At 39.3% G+C, this 21669-nt stretch overlaps 1 protein-coding gene across 1 annotated transcript in view; it reads right to left on the bottom strand.

The window, feature by feature from the left end:
• The window catches only part of Slc13a1 (solute carrier family 13 member 1), an 84592-nt gene extending 84188 nt beyond the window's left edge, over positions 1-404 (bottom strand). Inside the window, exon 1 of the mRNA XM_051152475.1 lies at positions 261-404. Within this exon, the coding sequence (XP_051008432.1) occupies positions 261-359 (99 nt within the window). The 5' untranslated portion in view covers positions 360-404. The remainder of the gene's footprint in view (positions 1-260) is intronic.
• Positions 405-21669: the final 21265 nt, after the last annotated feature.

The raw sequence follows: 21669 nt of genomic DNA, 5'->3' as shown, positions 1-21669 counted from the left end.
GGTTGTGTTTCTTTTGTTCTTCCTTTTGTCTAGTTGACAGGTAGAGAAGGATTTCTTGCTGGTTATTATGTTTCATTATTCCAGTTAACAATGCTGAGAAGCAAATAAGACTAACTACTAGAAAGAGAAGGAAATAGAAGAAGTACAATGTACAGACAAGCAGAAAGCAGTTCGTTCAGCTTTGAGCCAGACCATTAGCAACACTGAAGGACAACCTATAGGCCAAGAGGCATGCCAGTCCGTGCTTCGGGCTTCCTTACCTTGGTGTGGATGACGAGAGGAAGTGGCAGGAAAAGCAACACAGTGAAAACCACAAGGAGCAAGCGGCGATAGACCAAAGCATAACCCAGAAGTTTCATTGTCTTGCGCCTTCAACACTGTTCACCTCACACTCGGGCAGATGTTAAATAACCAACCTGGATTAATATTTTTCTACCTCATCATCTTTACTTACTGCCTCGGACTGACCAATGTTAGTTAAAATTAAATCCCATTTTTATTGTTTTACTATCACAATTAAAACGGAGAGATAAGCCCAAGAGCTCTCGAGGACTCAAGGAACATTTGCTTATGTGGTTTGTAAGAAGTAATACTGCTTTCCGTTTGTTTCTTTCTTAGTGCACAGTAACCAGATTCTAGCCTGGAAAGACCAGGAGAAGGTAAAATCGTGACATTAAATAAGTTTGCCCCAGCTTAATCCCCTCGGCTGTTCCTAATTGGAGTTGTCACCATTGTGGTGACACCTTCAGTATTTCTCCACAGACTGTCCTCAGAGCCCTGTCTAAGAAAGTAGACTCAGTGTCTAAGTGGAAAAAGAAATTCTGGCAGAAGGTATTTCAGTGCAGAGGAGTAAAAGAAAGAATGTTTGCTGTTGATGGGTTTTCCTGGCCTTTCTTGGGTCTTGCACGGAAGCAGCGTTTTGAAAGATTGGTGGCAACTTTTTCTTTTCCTTTGAAAGCAAAGTACTCTGTGTCTTGTGGAGATATTAATACCTTTTGGGGGGTAGGAAACAAAATAAGCCTTATACAAACCCTCTCCATGAAGACCTTTATGGGTTTGAATTGGTATTATTGTCCTGATATCAGCTACATCATTATCAAGGGAGCTGTACAGAGATAATTCAGTAGGGTCATTCAAGGGGCATATGTGCATGTGTCTATGCAGGTGAGTGCCTCCATGTGTGCATGTATGTAAAGATGAAAACTGTTAGAACACGGAATCGAGGGTACAGCTAAGGGTTGTCTGGTGTGCTTCAAATTGTGAATTAATTATCCACTACAGCTAAACCAAGCAACTGTGCACTCATGCTTAGAAAACAGCCAATCACCTCCCCAGAGCTCCTCTGATTTATACTGAATTTCTCGGGATACAAATTTCACTCTTACATAACGTATGGCTATCATTTAGACCTGACTTCTAATTCCATATTAGTGTTGACTCTGCTTTATTTTTCTGTCAAGGAAAAAATATTCTTTTCAATAACAGTCCCTGTATTGATGTAAATACGATTTTTCCCCTTCTAAAACAATAAATTTCCAGGCAAATTACACACAGTGATTCAGGAAAACCAAAGAAGTAAACAGGAAAAAAGTTTCCAAGTAAGAATAGTGCATTATACATAAAAATTTCACAGGTGAAAGGGTGATTGCCATCTGAATACTGACAGTAATAGAGTAGTGACACCCACGGTGTAGCAGTACCAACGTGCATGCACATCAAGCACAGATTAAAGGAGCCAGGTTGCTCAGTACTGTGCTTACTTTTTCCTCACTAATACCCTTAATATTCATCACGTGCTTTGCTTTTCCTCTAGTTTTTGAGGAAAACACCTGTGTTCTCAGATTTTCTTAAGCCACCTGATGTGACCTTTTCAGCTTCACTTTCTCATCTCAGAGGATATTTCTTTGTAAAATTATATCAAAAAATGAAAAGACGCGCGCGTGCGTGTGTGCGTGCGTGCGTGCGTGCGTGCGTGCGTGTGTGTGTGTGTGTGTGTGTGTGTGTGTGTGATTTAATGGAAATGAAGACCAATGTATAGTGTCTGGGGAGGTGGCATGTCAGTCAGACACTGATGCTTGCCAGTGCTTGCTCTCTTCTGGTGACCGTTTTTCCCCACAGGAAGTCTCTCAGGACCCTCATTCTGTGGCCTAAAGCTTCAGCTAGACCAGTCCTCTGTGCGCATCCACACAAGAAGTCTCAGTCCACAATTCTGAATGTCTGTGCTCTAGTTCACCTCAGCCACACGGCCATTCTCCTAACACTCAGTCATGCTTTCTTGCTGTCCCAGAGAGAAAAGATCTGACAAAGTAACTCCCATTAAACACAAAGGATTAGAAGGGATGATGATCACTCAGGAGTCACCAGGGAATGAAATGGCAAGCTATTTGGAGCTTCTAGAGACTCAAGAGACTCTGCAAATTGCACCCTGTTGTTAGCCAGTTTTGAGCCAGAGGCAGGTTAGTTCCCTGTGTCAGATTTTGACTTATTCTTACGCAGGGAAACCTAAACCTCTTGGGACATACTGTAGCTGTGCCATTTTAACACATAATAGTTGTGTTGTATATAAATCAAGTTGTAACACCAGGTGAACATTAGTTCATTTAAACCACTTTCTGTTCAACTCTAAAAAAAAAAAAATGACTAACACTGTTGCCTTGTACACTGTCTTCTACTATGTAGCTGGGATTTTTACAATCTCTGCCCCATTTAATTTTCAAAACCTAGCCTAATCTAGGCATGTGGCGCAGGTCTATAAATACAGCTACTGTAGAGTCTCAGGCAGGAGGATTATGGGTTCAAGGACGTTCTGAGCTACAGAGTGATGATAAGACAATTGAGTGAGACCTTGTCTCTGTATTAAAAAGAATGGGGGGGCGCAACAATAACTCAGTGTTAGAGCCCTTTGCTGAGCCAGCATGAGACTCCAGGTTTAATCTCAAGTAACATGAACACGCACAAAAACAAGTCATGAGTATTCACGTTGTTATTTGATGTTATTATTACCAGCTGTATTGTGTGGAGAATCAGATTCAAAGAGGGTCTGACTCTTAAGGAAATGCTTTCTTTTTCATTTTTTAAGCTATGCCATATTTCAACAATATTGACTATTTAGTAAACTTATTAACGAACACCCACTTTGTATATGGTTTGGTAAACTTAAGGACCATATTTTTGTCACTTACTCTTGGGTATTATGGATAACATAAACTATATAAAAGATTAGAGAACAACTGAAACAAGGCCCCTCATCTATTTTCACACGTTCAATTGCCCATCGCACTTGAGTTGTGCAGACAAGCAGTGCAGAGTAAAGGAGAGCGTCCCTCGCATCTGCTTTTTGATTGTGTTTTTTTCTTATGACATATTCATTGTCAAATTTGTGTTTTTCCTTCAAGCCTTTCCTCCTAAGAATATGCTTTCCTTCTCTTCTATGTTGAAATGTGGTCTTACTGATCCATCTCCAATCCGCCTCACTACACTGATAACTCCACTCTGTGGTCCCTGGTCCATTATTTTCCAAGCCTGTCCCAGGAAGCTTCTTAGGCTAAATTCACTGCATCCTGGGGTACTTAATTTAAATGGAAACAACTGCAGTACTAGTTGTTGTGGTACTACTAGAACAAGACCAGAAAGAGTCTTGAGCATCTTCATGTTCAGTTAGCTTTATGTGTAATTTTATGCAGCCTAGAATTTGAGAGTCATTGGCTTAATTAATAACTATAACATACTCTTTAGCCCTGAAGTAGAATAATTCACACTGTTCACTATTTTACTAATGCACATGAATCTTAAGTCTTCAGTAAGATTGTTAATCCTTCGAGGTAGGCGTTCATTTTCTAGCCATGTCTCTAGCAGAGTTCTGGGGACAAGCACATACTCAGTAAGTAGGGCTCTCTACGCTTACCCAGGATTGTAATCAAATGAAGCCAATCAGACACATGAGTTATATAGTCTGCTGTTCATCCGTAGAGTGTTCAAGTTTTCAAGTGTACACAGTATTTCAGTGGCTTCTAATTTTTTTAAAGTATGTACTTATGTGTACTTGCTAAGGAGGGGAAACCACACCAAGAGTTAAAATGCATTGTACACTTAGTGAGTCAACATCTGCTTCAGCCACGGTGCTATTTTTACTTTCATTCTTTGGACTTTTAGAGTAGAAAATGCATGTTAGTCTTAGTCAATTGCAATTGAGACTTTTGGTCAAGGAATGAAAACCAGAGTTTCTCCTGGCTTTCTTTCTTTCTTTCTTTCTTTCTTTCTTTCTTTCTTTCTTTCTTTCTTTCTTTCTTTCCTTCCTTCTTTCTTTTCCAAGACAGGGTCTCTCTATGTTATCTTGACTGTCCTGGACTCAGTGTGTAGACCAGGCTGGCCTCAAACTCACAGAGATCCACCTCCCCGCGCCTCCCAAGTGCTGGGATTAAAGGCGTGCAGCCACCACACCCGGCCTCCTAGCTTTCATTGCTCCTAAACCTTCACCAGTCCCCAAACAGAAAGGCCTTGCCGATGGATTCCTATTTATTTATTTTTAAAAATTATTCACTTTGTGTGTATATATGAGTGTGCAGGCACATACACATTATGGCACATGTATAAAGGCCAGGGGGGAAAACAAATGTAGGCATCGGTTCTCTCCTTTGACTACGTGGGTCCTAAAGACTGAACTTAAGTCGCTATGCTAACAGCAGGTGTCCTTACCTGCTGAGCCAGCTCCCCAGCTGGGATTCCCACCTATGTATTCCTAACATCTTCATAAATGTCAAAATTTTGCCATTGCATGGGGGAAGGAAATGTTGTATGCGAGCTGACACTCCAAAATTTTACAAGCTATGAAAACAAGACATTTCCTTCTGACTAGTGGTCTTGGCATTTACCTTGACATGTTTTAATGTTTTTAGTTACTTCAGATTCATACATGTAAGGCTTAAGATGAAACAAATTCTCTTGATGAAATCAAAATATAGACAATGACGGTACATGACTGATACTCACTTCTTCTAACTATTGGGAAGGCTGAAGCAGGAAAATTATGAGTTTCAGGCCAGCCTAGGATACATGGTCAATACAGTGAGTCCTTGTTTCAAAGCTAAAATAAAAAATATGTTCACAAATTTGTAGGCCCACATCCAAGCTCCTAAAATGAAGAATAGAATATTTGACTGATGTCTACCATGTAGATTTTAGATTGAATAACAAGTTCTCCAAATGCTTAAGTTGGCATCATTCATTAACCACTATCTCAATCAATAATCATGAAGTAAATAACTGACCAAATAGATAAAGATTGAACTGTGTCCTGAGAGGCAGGGACCTGGGCTTCTGTGAACCGAGAAGAGGAGCGAATTCCAAAGGAGGCGGGACTAGTTAAGTGAACACAGTGACTAGTGACTCGCCCACTCTCTCAGTACCAGGGACAACTCACTGCTGGCCATGCCCTCCACCAGCCTGAGGAAATGCGTCTTCTGGACCAAATCTTACCTCACTTTTATTTTGGGAAGTGAGATAGAAGTAAGAAACTCACATGGTAGAAGGAAGGTGAGGACTGGGTGGGAAGGGAAGAAGAGAAAGAACATTCTGTAATACTATCCCTCATTCCAAAGGGGTAATAAAGAGTATATTACTTCATAAGCCCAGTGATCTGGACATTAAAAAAAAAAAAAAATAGATGAATGTAGTCTTTATAGAGTGTCATCATTTTCTCTCTGGAGTCACTGGCTTTATGATTTATAAACAAATGCAATTAAATATTACATAACAGACACACAGTGTTACTAGTTAATACTGCCAACAGATGAAACTTTTTTTTTTTTTTAAAGAATCAATGTCATTAACAGAACTAAAGTCAAACAGTACAGAAGATGGCATTCACTTGCTAATCTGAATGTTTTACACTGGGTCATTTTTTTCCTAACGTAAGAATATAGTCTGTAATGTAAAATGGCCTCCAATATAATAAATATTAAATTCTTCCATAAAATAGCTGAGAAAATAGTTACTCTTTTTGGGTTAGTATATTTACTTCTATTTATATGAACAAACACTTTATATAAAACTTGCCTATTATTTCTTCAATTGAAGTTTTTTCTTTTATCAAAAATTTTTAATTAAAATACAATTACATCACTTCCTCCTTTCCTTTTTCTTCCAACCCTTCATGTATCCTCCCTCCTTCACTCCCTCTTAAATTGGCCAGCTCTTTTTTATTATCGCTGTGACATATACACGCATAAGTAAATAAATATAACCTATTGAGTCCATTTAGTGTGGCTTGTGCGCATATGAGTTGAGTGCTGACCACTGTGTATTGGATAACCCTTTAGGAGGCTCATCCTGAGGAGAGACTAATCCTCCCTCTCTCAATAGTTATTAGTTACCTGTAGTTTTGGTCTAGGGGGTGGGGCCTCAAGAGATTTGGTTCTTCCACATTAGTATATCTATTGGTAGTGCCATTGTTTGGTCTTGTTTGGACAGCCATATGGCTGTGGTATTATGGTGTCACCTCCTTGTCATTTTTTGCAGACCCAGCCTCACAGTCTGGTCCTTTGGCTCTTATAATCTTTTCACCTCTTCTTCCACGATGTTCTCTGTGCCTACAGTGCAGGAGCTGTGTTGTAGGTGCATCCCTTGGAGCTCTGGCTGTCTGTAATGGTTTTTGTTTGCTTTGCAGAGAGAGTGTTCTCTGATGAGGAGTGAGAGCCACCTGTGTCTGTGAGGATACGGACAAGTTTTAGAATGCAGTTAATAATTATGCTGGCCAAGTAAAGTAGTGATAATTGGCTCTCTTGTAGAATTCATGACCTCACAGCTCCCAGGTGGTTGGCTTACCTTCTTAATGCTGTACTTTTTTTTTTTTTTTTTTTTTTTTTTGCCATAGTCTGATTTGCTATTTGAAAGGAGTAATGGAACACAAGTACATTCTGAATATTTTCCAGTGGACATTTTCATGGAGTAGGCATTTGACAGTTATCTGATATAGGAATGAATGAATGAACATATAAAGCAATAAACAAGATAGCATCCAAACTGTTTAGAAAAAATAATTAGGAGAATAAAGAAGGAAAGTGGGTAAAGCTACCCTCGGCAGTTCAGGGATAGCACTGCTGCCCCTTGCATGCCAGCGTCTCACTTCCTTTCCTAGCTACCAAGTGTAATAGTCACATTCCGATAGCTCCAGCCCTAATGGGAGCTGTCAGGTTACTCAGAAGCAAATCCAGGCCTCCTGAGTGCAGCATTTAGTACATTTAGTATACATGGATGGAGGAGCAAAGGAGACTGAAGACTCTTAGCAATTGATTACACAGACCCACCACATAGTTTGAGTTGATGCAAACAATCACACCACCTGTGAAGTCAGAAGTTTCTATCATGTAGATGCACCGAGTCAGCCAGAACCAACTTTTGAGGAAAGCCCCAAAGACTAGTTTAATGAAGTGAGGCCAACATCCTCCCTACCACCCGGTAGTCTCAGTTCTGCTACAAAATCACTTTTGCTCCAGCAAAATATGTCTGTTTATCTCTCTTAGGAAGAAAGAAAAAAAATCCTCCTATTTAACCACCAAAAATATTGTCCCTTTGAAACATTTCCTGTCCCCGATGATGATGAAAACAAAATGTTAGGATTCGCAGTGGTGATTTTATCTTAAGTGTAGTAAATGGCCCTGACACAGCCCAGCGTCAGTCAAGCTGACCCATCTCTTTCACAAATTATTTTTTGCCTAAGTGTAGAATATTTGACAATATGCTATTAACATGAGGATGGAAGCTGGCCAGACTGCCCTGCTGCAGCAATTTTCTGTTGGCATAGTTACAGCATTCTCTGCTCTTCACCACTCGGATTCTTTTATTATTTGTGTTGGTAGCAAATTCATCTTCTTTTATTGTAGATTACAGAGATAAATTTTCAGAACATTTTCTTCTTGACTTATATCATTGTCTGGTTATACCACCTTACTTAAAAAGTCCTGTGGATCCAGCCGAGTTTATACTTTTGGCCCGAATGCAGCAACAATAGTATGAAAAAGTGGTGTGAATTCTGGGACATCTGAAAATGAATAAGGCTTGGGTTTATTGTGTCCCTAAAAAAGTTCAAATGCTAGAAGTTTAGTCCTGAATTTAACCATATTGAGAGGTGGTGACAAAATGTTTAAGGGATAGAAATCACCAAGTATTATTAAGCTATAAGAACACTACTTTCATAAATGTATTAAATGCTCTGCTCAAGTGACTTGGTTAATATTCTCAAGACAGAATGGAATCCTGCTGAAATTAACACTTTTATGACTAGATCACTGACTGAGAGAATGATGTGATATCAAGCAGTGACCTGTCTCCCATACATGTCAAGTTCTCCTCCATCATATGGGCCACATTATAAGCCAAGCAAAATCAGTGTTATGTTCTTGAACTTATGCATCTCTGAACACACATCCTAAACCAGCTTCTTTAAAGAGTGACAGTCTCAGGTATCTTGTGATAGCAGCAGAACACAGACTAACTTAGCAGCTAATAAAAAGGAACCAAATAAAGACTTTCTAACAAGTGATTATCTTATCCACAAGATACTATCTCTTCCAAGGAGGAAGACTGTCTGAACTCGACAAGGAATCATCCGGCTTTACAGAGATAAGACAAGTGCTATTAGAGGACAGTTAATTGTGGCTTGTTACTTTGCATAATAATTTTCTATGACAATTCAGTTTGAATTATCAAGCAAACATCTCCTCCTAATATGGTTTCCTGGATATTTTTAGAATCACACTTCTTTTGTTTTGGAAATTTGTACCAAGGCTTCAGAAAATGTACAAGCCAAAACCTGCTCCTTCCCAGAATACTTATGGATACCTCTAGTGACAAGTGACTCATTTCGCCTTCCACTTAAACATATCCTTTAATCTCTGTTCATCTAATTTTTTTTCATTGATTATGAGCCAAAATTTGTCTTCTTGTAGGTTTATCTTCTATCTCAATTATTCTTGGGACCATCTCGGAAAGGGAGAATCAAGGGCGGATAGGGCAAATTATGTGGTGTAGTAGAGGAATAACCTCCTGGTAGGGGTATGAAATACATAGAGGACTACTTCACAATCCAGTTAGGAATCTGGTTGGAGGGAACGGGAGAAACCATGCCGTTTGAGAACAGATGGAAGGATACCGGTGAATAAAGGCTTAAGCATAGATGAGGGTGGAGGGAAGATGGGGGTAGGGAGAGGGTTAAGCAAAACTATGGAAATATGAAAACTTTATGAAATTCAGTAGATAGAGTGTGAATTTCAATGTGTAATTTTAAAGAGTTTGAATGGAGGAACCTTGTATGTGTGGACCATGCTGCTTCCAGAAGAGGTGATTTATTAAACTGCATTGCAAGGCATGGAAATACATCCCACCAAGATGATGGTCAGGGAGGCAATGGTCTCCAAAACAACACGTGCAACTGCCATTGCTTTAGGCTACTCACCACTACTGTATGGTGTGACCTTATTGTCAAAGAAATCCACATTTTGACTTCAGGATATAAAGAAATCAGTCAATCAGTCATACTATAAAATATACATTTGCCTGATTAAGAATTCTCCAAGTTACCTATGAGCATATACAGGGGGAGGAGGTCCCCTCAGTCACAGTCATACGGGAGGGGAGTAGGGGAAAAACAGGAGGGAGGGAGGAATGGGAGGATACAAGGGATGGGATAACAATTGAGATGTAATATGAATAAATTAATAAAAAAAGAATTCCCCAAGTAAAGGATTAGCTTAAAATATTTTTAAAAATCAGAAGTGTTTATGTATGTTCTGTAAAGGAATTAAAATCAATACTGAATCTACTTGACTCCACGTGTGTAAGTAACATTTGCCCTTAGTATTTTCTTCTTTTCTCTTGTATCAATATGTCAAGGCGCTGCAAGGAGCACTCCGGGGTCTCTGCTCAAAGAGCTTCTGCAGTGAGGAACCAAGTAAACTCACCTCTGACTCCCCTGTAAACCAGGATTTTTACCAGACATTATGAAAGATCCAAGAAAAAAAAATTCAACTTAATGTGGCTGATATTTTTCCACCCATCATATGTTCAAGGCTGGTCCTGAACATGTTTACCTAAAGCTCTGGGCCTATCAAACTCCCCTCTCTTTCTTTCTTTCTTTCTTTTCCTTTTTTTAAAAAATATTTTTATTTGTTTTACATATACATTTATATTATTACACATGTATACAATAAACTACCTACAGCAAGAAGAACCATGAAACAATCAGGAATTCATAGTGTTTTGGCTATTTGTATTTGGCAGCCTTGAAGAAAACATCTTTCCCATCTCGGTGTGTCTAAAATTCTGAGTGCAAATCTATATCTATCATACCCCCTTTCTTTCCTTAAGCTGACCAACCCAAAATTAGGGCAAGGGACCCCATTGCAAGCCATGAAAACCAAATAAGATCCGTGGCCCTCGTTCTTTCCTGTGCTTCTCTCTTTTACTAAAGCTCACTGCCTACTGCTGGCTGCTATGACTGTGTCCTGCCTTTTAATTCTTCGCTTGGCAAAGGAAAGCCGATCCAATGAAAACCCTAGACAGTTACACAGCCATTGCTCTAATAGGATGATATTTATTTCTTTGCTTGATTACTTGTTTATTTAGTCCTGGAAATTTAACCTGAGGTCTTCATGCATGCTAGTTAAAAACGCTACCACTAGTTACATCCCCAGCCAACTGGCATGCTCTTTAAATGGACTATACTGTGTTAAAAACTTAAGTATAGCAATTGAGGTGATGTCTGAAACCAAAGTGTAACAATCTATTGTTATATTAAGAAAAATAAGTCATTGTGTGCAGAGCTATTTCCCTGGACACTTGCATCTTGTCTTCTCGGTGAAATTGCCACTCTTAGGTATTTGGAGAAATGATAATGAGTTGCTGTCAAGAACGTCAAGGTCTGAATCCAGAAGGCAGTGTCTGAATCCTACCCATACCCTATATTACAAGTTCAAGAAGGTCTAACTACTCTGTGTCCCTGTTTCCATTGTTTCCACGAAGTTAAGCATATTCTTAGCTCACAGGTATCTTAGTGTGGACAAACAGACACAAGCTGCTTAGAATAGTGACTTTAAAATCAGCGATATGGAAACAGACGCTGGAGTCTAGCTGGCTGTTGTTGAGACTCTTCATGGTTTTATCACTTTCTTTTCTCTAAAGCCAGTATTCCATCATATTTGGTGCAAAGTTTAGAACTTTGGTAGGACACCCTCTCAACTAGATGCTTGCTCTGGGGTCTTGGTCCCTTGACTGTTAACCTTGGCATGATATTTGCTTTTTTAAAATTGATTTTGACATATACAAATATCATAATAGACTTATGTCTAAGGTGGAAGGATTATAAAACTCTAGTGAGAGAAAGTTCAATTATAGAATCACTTGATTGGTGATCTCACCAAATTATCTCAAATGGCACTTGTTAAGACTGACAAAAAAGTACGATTCAAAATAACCAAGTAATTTTTCCAAAATAGACAAGTGTCCACTAACTCCAGGACTCTCAAGGTTTACTGAAAATATTCAAATTTACCACCTAGCAATAATATGGATGGCAGATGTAAATAGGATGAAACTCAATTCATGTAAAAACCATGTCCCAGCTCTTTCTTTTTTTTTCTATGTCTATGTGTCCTTGTTGCTACTAGCCATAGTCTTGCGCCATCTCTGTAATTTGCATTTTTTTCTGCCTCCACCCATGCAGCAATGGCTCCATCAAGCACCTGGGCTGAAATCTGAGGGACTTTTTTACACTCCCACATGAAGAAGAAGAATGAACGCACTCAACATCCAGAGTCTTACCATACAAGACATTTTTAAAAAAACATTAATCAGGTTGACAAACTGAAGTTCTCGTTAAGAAAAAAAGTGCATGATCTCTATTTACAGATCTTTCTTCAAATTCTAGTTACATAATTAAATGTTGCTTTATGTTTAAATTTATTTATTTAAACTTAAAGATTGTCTTCATATCTCAGACATACATGGTTAGAGTTCTGTTCTCCCTAACACACACACACACACACACACTTTGATAGTAGGCTTTTGTGGGAGGTTGATTTTTGCTTGTTTGTTTTTATTTTGTTTTTGTTTTTGTTTACTGAGCTAAGAACCAAACACAAAGCTCTCTGCTTTGTAAAGGGAAGCAGGAGAAATGGGTTTTGACAATGTGGATCCTGGGATCCAACTCAAGTCTTTGAGAAGAGAAGAGCAAGCCTTCAAACAGCTGAGCTATCTCTCCGAGCTCTCCTGCTTGGTTTTAATATTCCCTCATGAAGCATGCTTGGTCTGAAGACCTTCAGAAGCTTCTTCCTGTAGTCACCCTACTGCTTCGTTTAATGAAGTAGTTGGTACATTATAATGCCAGTTAATACATCAATTTTTTCATATTTGGAGAAAATCTCTGTTTACTAAGAAGCTGGTTTCTTTAGCAGTTGCTATTAGTCCAAAACTCCATTCATTTGTTCTAATGTTTTGAAGTTCTTAGAAACAGTATTTTTTCTGTAAAATGAATGTGTAATTATCAAAAATCCTGGGATAATTTCTAACTTTTGATGTTATTTTCTCTAAAAAATATGAAAAATTAAGTATTAAAATATTAAGAAAGCTTCTCAAAGCCAACCCAACAAATACCAAGAAATTTACAGCATAAAAATGGTTTCAGCACAACTGGCTGATAGGACCCTGGGAAATCCAGGCTACATGAGATAAAGGAGACGTTAGGGTAAGTTTCACATGGAAATTTTCATCTCAGCACCAGTGACTTACTGTAATCACACATCCTACAGAATATTTCATAGCCATTAAGTTAAATGGTTCTAACTTGACTTCATGTCACATATATTCACAAATTATCTGCTCGGTCTGAGCTTGTACACTTTAGAGATAAACTATAAATACTGCTAGTGGAGAGTGGAAGCAAAGAGAATTAGGGCAAAAGTAAACGTATCCCTAAGGCATTTCACTGGGAAAAAGAACAGATTCTTCAAAATGAATGTGAACCCCTGCCTTACTCTGTATACAAACATTCATTTAAATAAGTTAGAGAGACACCAGGAAAGTAAAAGGACAACACACAGAAAAGGAAAAAGTATTCACAAATTAGATATATGGTAGAAGTCTATTATCTATGATACATAAAAATATCTCAACAATAAGACAAACAAAAGCAAATGGGTGGTATATTTTATTTAATACATTTATAAATGATATATTTAAATTAATAATATTATTAAATACGTAATATAGCTAAATAAATACATTTATCTAAAACAAGAGGCAACAGCCCTACCACATGTAAAAATAAAGCAGATATTTAAAGAAACCTTATTTCCTAAAAATGTGGGGGAAATGTATTATTTTTCATCCTAACATGACTGTTACAACTGACATAATAACATATGTATGTATGTATATATATATATATATATATATATATATATATATATATATATATATATATATATATATATTTCTTAAAATTTTAATACACTTATCCAAAGGGAAGTGGTCATCAGACTCAAGTTAAATAACACAGCCATGGACACAGTCTCACTTTCCTTTTTTAGGTTATTCCCTTGTGGTAATGATATATTACTTCTATTGTCTACTCAGATTTGGAATAAACACTATATGGTAAGTTGCCGTCGCAGTTGTGTTCATTAAGTCTGCAAAACTTACTCATTCTACATAGTACGAGTTAAGCTCCGTGGCCAGCATCCCTCGGCTTCTCCTCTCCAGCCTGTGGCAGCATCTTTCCAGTCTCCACTTCTGTCCAGTCTCTGCTTTTTCAGGTTTCACACATAAGTGAGAAATGAAGTAGTTATTGTACTGTGTCTGAGCTATTCATTTTAACGTAACACCCACTGGGTTCATTGCTGCTTTCACAAACCTTCTATCAAGAGTGAGTGATGATGCATCATGCCCACACGACCTATCTATGCATTGGCAGAGCTTTAAGTTTCTGCTTTATCTTGGCTTTGTGACAATGTGGAAACGAGCACAAGTATGTTCAAGGCACTGGTTCCTTTCTTTCCTTCCTTCCTTCTTTCTTTCTTTTTTCATATGATCTTGGCTTACAAACCATTTAAGTGTTTCCCTCAAGAGATCACATGTTAAAAGCTTGGTCCTTAGTAGTGATGCAGGATACAGTGGGATCTTTAAGAGGTGAAATCTAGTCAGACTGGCTTTGGTTGATGGAAGGTTCCCTTAGTAGAAAGTAGAATTCTGAAATTCTCACAGAAAAGGTCGCATAAGAGCAAGGCTGACCCACTCTCTGGCTGTTTTGTTTTGTTTTTAAATTTTTATTTAAGTAATTTATTCAGATTACATCTCAATTGTTATACCCTCAGTTGTGTTTTCCCGTTCCCCCTCCCTCCCTCTTTCGTGCTATTCCCCTCCCCTCGGTCTATGACAGAAGGGGACCTTGTCCCCCACAAAAGATCACAGCCTATCAGGTCTCTCCCTGGTAGCCTGCTTTCTCTTCCTCTGAGTGTCACCAGAACTCTGCACCAAGGGGAAGTGGTCAAATAAAAGCCACTGGAGTTCATGTCTGAGTCAGTCCCTGTTCTCCACACAATTGTGGAGAATGCGCTGTCCATTGGCTAGATCTGGATAGGGGTTCTAGGCTTCCTGCATGCATTATCTTTGGTTGATACAGTAGCTTGAGCTTACCCACCTGGGTCCAGATCCACCAGACTTAATAGTGGCCTTGTAGATTTCTAGGACCATCTGAATCCTTCTATTTCCCCATTCTTCCTTACCTCTCACACCTAGAGTCCCAATAGGAAGTCCCTTTATCTATCCTAATCTCTGGATAAGTGAAGACTTTCAGGGGACATCTCTGTTGGGCTAGTGTCCAATTATAAGTGAGTATATGCCATGTGTGTCCTTCTGGGTATGGGTTACCTCACTCAGGATGATCATTTCTAGTTCCATCCATTTGCCTGCAAATTTCAGGATTTCCTTGTTTTTAATAGTAGAGTAGTATTCCCATAGTGTAAATGTTCCACAGTTTCTTTATCCACTCTTTGACTGAGGGACATCTACGTTGCTTCCAGGTTCTGGCTATCCCGAATAAGGCTGCTGTGAATATGGCTGAGCGTATGTCCTTGTTGTGTGGTGTAGCATCTTTTGTTCATGTTTCCACAGACATTTCATCAGAAGCAAAAACTTTGAGGCCCACCCAATCTGAGAACCAAACAGAACTATGAACTAAATAAATCTCAATTGTATTGCCTTAGGTATTTCATTACAGTAACAGAAAATAAACTAATACGGTCCAAGAAATGGTGTTACAGGATCATATTACAATTCTATTTTTACTTTTGAGAAAGCCTCAGATTATTTTCTTTTAAAATATTATAATTTATTCAGATTATATCCCAATTGTTATCCTCTTGCTTGTATCTCTCTGTTTCCACCCTCCCTCCTTCCCTCCCTCTTCTGCCCTAGTCCCCTCCCCTAGACCTCTGAGAGAAGGAAGCCTCCTCCCCCACCATCTGACCACAGCCTATAAGGCCTCATCTGGATAGCCTGCATCCATTCCTACATGTGCCCTCAGGGCCTCCTCACCAAGGGGAAGTGGTCAAATCTGGGGCAACAGAGTTCATGTCAGAGGCAGTCCCCGCTCCTCCCACAACCCTGGAGAATTAGCTATCCATCGGTTGTATCTGAACAGGGAGTCGGTTTCACTGCACCCATTGTACTCAGTTGGTACAACAATTTGTGCTGCCCCCCCCCCATGCCCAGTTCAGATCCACCGGTCTTGATGGTCTCCTTGTGGAGTTCCTAGACCCTCTGGGATCTTCCATCGCACCCCCCCACCCCCACACTCTTCCATACAACTCTCAGCACTCTTCCTAAAGTCCTGCTATGAGTTCCAGCATTTGTCCATTCCCTCCCCTTCCCCACCCCTTCCCCTCCCTGCTGTATGAACCTCTCAGAGGACCTCTGTATTGGGCTAATATCTACTTTAAGTGAATATATAACATGTTTGTCTTTCTTGGTCTGGGTTATCTCACTCAGGATGATAGTTTGTAGTTCCATCCATTTGCCTTCAAATTTCAAGATTTCTTTGTTTTTAATAGCTGAATAGTATTCCATTGTGTAACTGTACCACAGTTTCTTTATCCAGACTTCGGCTGAATGACATCTAGGTTATTTCCAATTTCTGGCTATTATGAATAAAGCTGCTATGAACATAATTGAGCAAATGTCCTTGTTGTTTGGTGGAGCATCTTTTAGGTAGATGCCCAGGAGTGGTACATCTGGGTCTTTAGCTGCCAGTTTTCCGAGAAAATGGCAGGTTGATTTCCGAAGTGGTTGTACCAGTTTGCGCTCTCACCAGCAGTGAGGAGTGTTTCCCTTTCTCCACATCCTCGCCAGCATGTGCTGTCACTTGCATTTTTTTATCTTAGCCATTCAGAAAGGTATAAGATAGAATATTAGAGTCTTTTTTATTTCCATTTCTCTGGTAACTAAGGACATTTCTTTTAAGTGTTTCTCAGCCATTCAATGTTCCTCTGTTCAGAAGTTTCTGTTCAGCTCTGTACCCCATTCTTTAATTGGATTATTTGGTTTGGTGATGTTTACTTCTTGAGTTTTTTTATGTATTTTGGATATATAGTCTTTATACATTTTATTTTGGATTTGTCAGACGTAGGGTTGGTGAAGATCTTTTCCAAGTTAGTAGACTATCATTTTGTTCTGTTGTCTTTTGCCTTGCAGAAATTTTTCAGTTTCATGAGGTCCCATTTATTAACATGACTATGGCAACTTACAGTTTTCATTGTTATTTTGAAATTAGCATTTCATTTTGTCAGTCATCTACCTGTCTATCTATTCATCTCTTTTTTTAAAAACCTAAATTTTCAATACTACTTTATTTGGAAATATTATTTTTAAGTAAAATAGTAATTGTGGCAAAGCAAAAGAATATAGAAAGAAATAGAAGATGTGAAGAAGAAAGTCTAAGATATTGCTTTTGCTAAAAAATGTGATGCCAGTATTTAAGTAAGATAATAATTTGTTTGTTTGTTTGTTTGTTTGCTTTCCTTTCTTTTTAGTTTTTCAAGCAGGGTTTCTCTCTGTAGCCTTGGCTGTCCTGGACTCTGTAGATCAGACTGGCCTCCAACTTACAGAGATCTGCATGCCTCTGATTCCATGAGTTCTGGGATTAAAATAATATAATAGTTTTAAGCTAAAAATATTTTTGAAAGTTTTATTAGCTTTTAATACTGCCTGAGATGTGATGACTACAAAGCTTGGAACCCTCAAAAATTATAATGCAGGTTGTTTTTAATAAGGGTGTGTGAAAAAGATCAAGAAACTGTTTTAGAACTTGATTTTATAATTAACCTCTGTGCTGGTTAAAAGAGGTCATCAGCTTGACAGGACCCAGAACTTCCTCAGGTTTTTTTTTTTTTTTTTTTTTTTTTTTTCTGCAAATGCCTGTGAGAAAATATTTGGATTATGTTCCTATCGAGGGGAAGATCCACACCAAATGTAGTCAGCCCCATTCCAGGGCCTGGCATCATGGCCTGCACACAAGGAAAAAAGCTAGGCGAGCCCTCCGCACTGCTCCTGACGGTGGACACACCTTGGCCAGCAGCTGCATGTCCAACTGCAGCGACTTAACCACCATGACAGACTTCCTTGAGAACTGTGTGCCAGAACTAACCCTCTCTTTCTTAAGTCATTTTTGTTACAGCTGTTTTGTCACAGAAACATGAGAGGAAACTAATGTGCTCTGGGGTAGGCCATATTTTGAACACAAATGATAGAACAATCAAATGTCCCAGATATAGAAATGAAGGCTCGTGCTTCCAAGGGAATATGGGGGTGGGAGAGGGAAGTTTGCAGCCAAGCACAGAGAGCCCTCTAGAGTTTTATTGCTACTTAAGGAAGTATTTGAGGAAGTAGATAGGAAGTGGACTGAGAAATGTGAAAGGAGATGGATTAAGATGAGCAAGTTATCCACTAATTTACCATTTGCAAGGCAAATTGTGAGAACGCAGGAGAAATTTTGCATAGTAATTTTTACAGTCTATAGGGGACAACAGGGAATAAAGGTGGGGAACACACCAAGACACAATAGCACAGCCATCTACTAGACAATGGGAGAAAAATTAAAGGTAACCCAGCAAACAGTTAGTAGGATCAAATATCACTAAAATTTAAGCTGGTAAAGTCCTATGGCATGTTTGGTGTGTCTCTATGGATGACTGTAAGTCAAAGAGACAGGCAAAGTCAATAGAACCTAAATGCTGATGCGTCATAAATTAAAGCTTAAGAATTCTGGACTTTATTCCACAAGTTGTAGGGATCCATGAGCTACTTTAATCAGAAAACGAGACTAGGTCAGGGTTTGCTTTCACGCAGATTATTTAAATAAGCTCAAGCAATTGGACTGAACTTCCTTAAAGGCTGTTGGTAACATGGAAAATCTCACCCTTGGGAGAGCCAAAGGCTAATTAGAGGAATGGCACTCACTTTCGAAATGACTCACTTTCAAAATCGACCGCAAAGTGCCTCCACTGGATGCTATGATCACTGGCGACATGGAATCCATGGAAGCTTCCTCCTGCACTGGCTCTCCTTTGAATCCAGCTGCTCATGAGCAACTGTAGTCACCATAGACAAGGTCTCGCACCTGAGACCTTAGTGCTGAGGAGCATGAGAAGGCAGATCGCTGGATTCTGCTATAGAAAGACTGAGTCTGTAAAGCAGAAAAGGCTCCAGTCATGTTAGGGTGGCCTGGGGGTGCTGATAGCCATGGTGCCTGGCAATGCAGATGATGATGAGTAGGAAGGAATCAACACCGAGAACGCTGTACAGAAGCTCAGGAAATAAATGGACTCCGGTGTGAGCAGTGTGACTGGAAAAGGGAAATCAAGGCTGAATGTTTGGGAATGGCATCGACATAACAGAAGCATCAAGAAGCCGGAGAGGAAAAGAATTCTTTAGGATAGGCAAAGCTATATTTTTAACTAGAACTAGTAAAGAGGAAGGGTGTTCCTGGTAAAGGTAACTAATGTATTTGGCATCTAAAGGATTAACTCTTAGTGATATAGAAATCTGCTTATTGTATATTTTGCCTTTTTGATAACATTAACCAAATGAGATAATATATTTACAAAGCTCCTGGTTGTGTTCAACGAAGTGAGCTAAAATCACTTCACTTCTATTTTATTAGACTCGTTATGCATTATAATTTTTCAAATTAATGTTATACACAGAGAACAACATTAAATAGTTAACTTTTTCAGTAAATCATAAGATGCTGCTTTTCTGGCAGTTAGTTGTCCAGTTAATGGCCGAGCCAGTAGCTAATGACTTACATATCTAAATACACAAATGGTGTCTCTATGTAGTATCTACAGGGAACATTTCCCTGTGCGTAGTTGTGTGGTCATAGCTACAGCAATTGCTCCAGTCTGGACTTCAATCTTAAACAACAAAGATAAGTTACTGTGAAAAAAAAAGGTTCCTCTGGTTAAGAACACAGATCTGTCTTAATAGAGACCTTTCACCTAAGCAGCTCTGCCTGACTACTATTACATGGCCTGAAAATCCACTCTTCATCTTTGGATTTTGTCATTCTTACAAAAACAGCCAAGCAACCACAAGGTGCTTCTGACATCCTTGCACAGTTGTAAAACAGAGACAAGTAACTCTGGATTTATCAGAATCCCCTACTTAGCTGAGTATGGAATACACAATCTAATAAGCAAAACATTAGCTCTGATGTGATGGGAAAATGCTGAGGACTGGCACCATCAACCATGGCTTCTTTTTTATTTGGAGCGTAAGTGTTATGTGTGTTTGGGAGTATGCATGTGCACATATATGTTTGGGAAGTATATGTGTACATCTGTATGTAGAAGGTAGAGGGTGATGTCAGGTATCTTCTTCAATTAATCTCCAGATTAGTTTTTAAAGGCAGGGACTCTCACGGAACCTGGATCTTATTGGTTTAGCAAAACTTGCTGGTCAAAGAGCTCTGTAAAGGATCTTCCTGTCTCTCACTCCTACAATCATCCAGCAATAGTAAAACAGGTGCAAGCTACTAAACTTGGCTTTTATATGGGCCTCAGGGAGCCAAAATTGGGTCTTCATGTTTTCACATCATTCGCTTTAGCTACTAAACCATTTCCACAGCTCAGTCGTGCGTTCTCCTACCCATAATGCAGATTGATTATAGTTTAACGTGGCTGAATCAAATGAGTCAATTGGTATATTTGAGCATTGTCTAAAATGTAGGATCTTGTTAAGGGCTTTGAGATGATTCCTAAAATATGACATGAACTCTGGGGCCCCATATTTGACTCCCTCCTCTTGGTGGGGAGGCCTGATGGCACTCAAAGAAAGAATAAGCAGGCTACCAAGATGAGACTTGATAGCCTGTGACCCTATATTGGGAGAGGAGGTCCCCCTCAGTCTTAGACCTAGGGAAGGGGAATAGGGTGAAAGCGGGAGGGAAAGAGGAGTGGGAGGATATAAGTAATGGGAAACAATTGAGATGTAATCTGAATAAATTAATTAAATAAAAAGATATCAATTTCTAAGAGGTATACAAACATATATGTCAGGAAGCACTCCAGGACCAAGGAGATGTGACATGGCCAGGAGCCAGAACAGTCTATAAATGTCCTCAGTGATCAGACCACTCTGAGGAAATATTATTCTTCCTCTCTTCCATCATCTTCCTGTAGCTCACTGTTCTTTGGCTACCCAGTGATCATCGGTGTCACATCTAGGCTCCGTAAGATTCCATTCTGTTTCACCCCTTAGGTTTGCTCCCGCCACGTGTCTAAAGCTATTGCCAATCTGAGACACTTCTGAACTCCACGCAGTCGTTCACGCCCTGCTTTATTAATTTTTGATTGTATAAGTATACAAATTTGCGCTCTAGGTTATGTGAGTGCAAGTTTGTAGTTGAGAATTCTTAGGAAACAATCTCCTCCTCCTGTTTTTCCAGCAGTATCATGTTCTTTGTTGTCTCTTTCCCACAGAGGATTTTTCACCTATGTTCACTCTCTAAATATCCTACTCTTGGATGACCCCAGTGTTTTTGACAGTGCCTGGCTCCTACCGAGATCCATCACTTAAAACAGCTCACTCCTTCCCATCCTGCATAAGTCCAGTACTCGGTTGCCAGGGATACAGATATTGCTAGGTTAAGTACCAGTTCCACCACCCACTGGTGCTGTGGGTTTGTAGTTCTGTATCTTTCCTGGCCACGTTCACTGCTATTCTGCCCACTGTCCTATATTTCAGTGTTTTGGTTGTACGGTGCCTGGTGAGGTTTCTCTGAATATCTAACATATGATCATGAAAACTGTAACATTCCAGGGTGATTCTTAGTGGGGACACCTAACCTAACCAGGGTTAGGGACACCTCTAACCCAAGACAACTTTACAAGGTGCTTGAGTAAATGTTAGGAACATTTGTTTCCTGACAGAGCTGTTTTCTACAAGAAATTCATTTACCCGTGTCCTCCAGCCCATGGGTGGAGCCAGAAATACAAAGTTTTTGAACTGTTTTTAAAAAACATAGTCTATTAACCATTTTGTGCTTTAGATGACAAATCAAAATGCTGCATATCGTTTACGATTAATTGTTGCCTAGCATAACACAGGCACATCATCAAGTCC

Source organism: Acomys russatus, chromosome 10 (genome assembly GCF_903995435.1).
Source record: "Acomys russatus chromosome 10, mAcoRus1.1, whole genome shotgun sequence".
NCBI classification, from domain to species: domain Eukaryota; kingdom Metazoa; phylum Chordata; class Mammalia; order Rodentia; family Muridae; genus Acomys; species Acomys russatus.
This window is presented reverse-complemented; position numbering and strand designations above follow the sequence as displayed.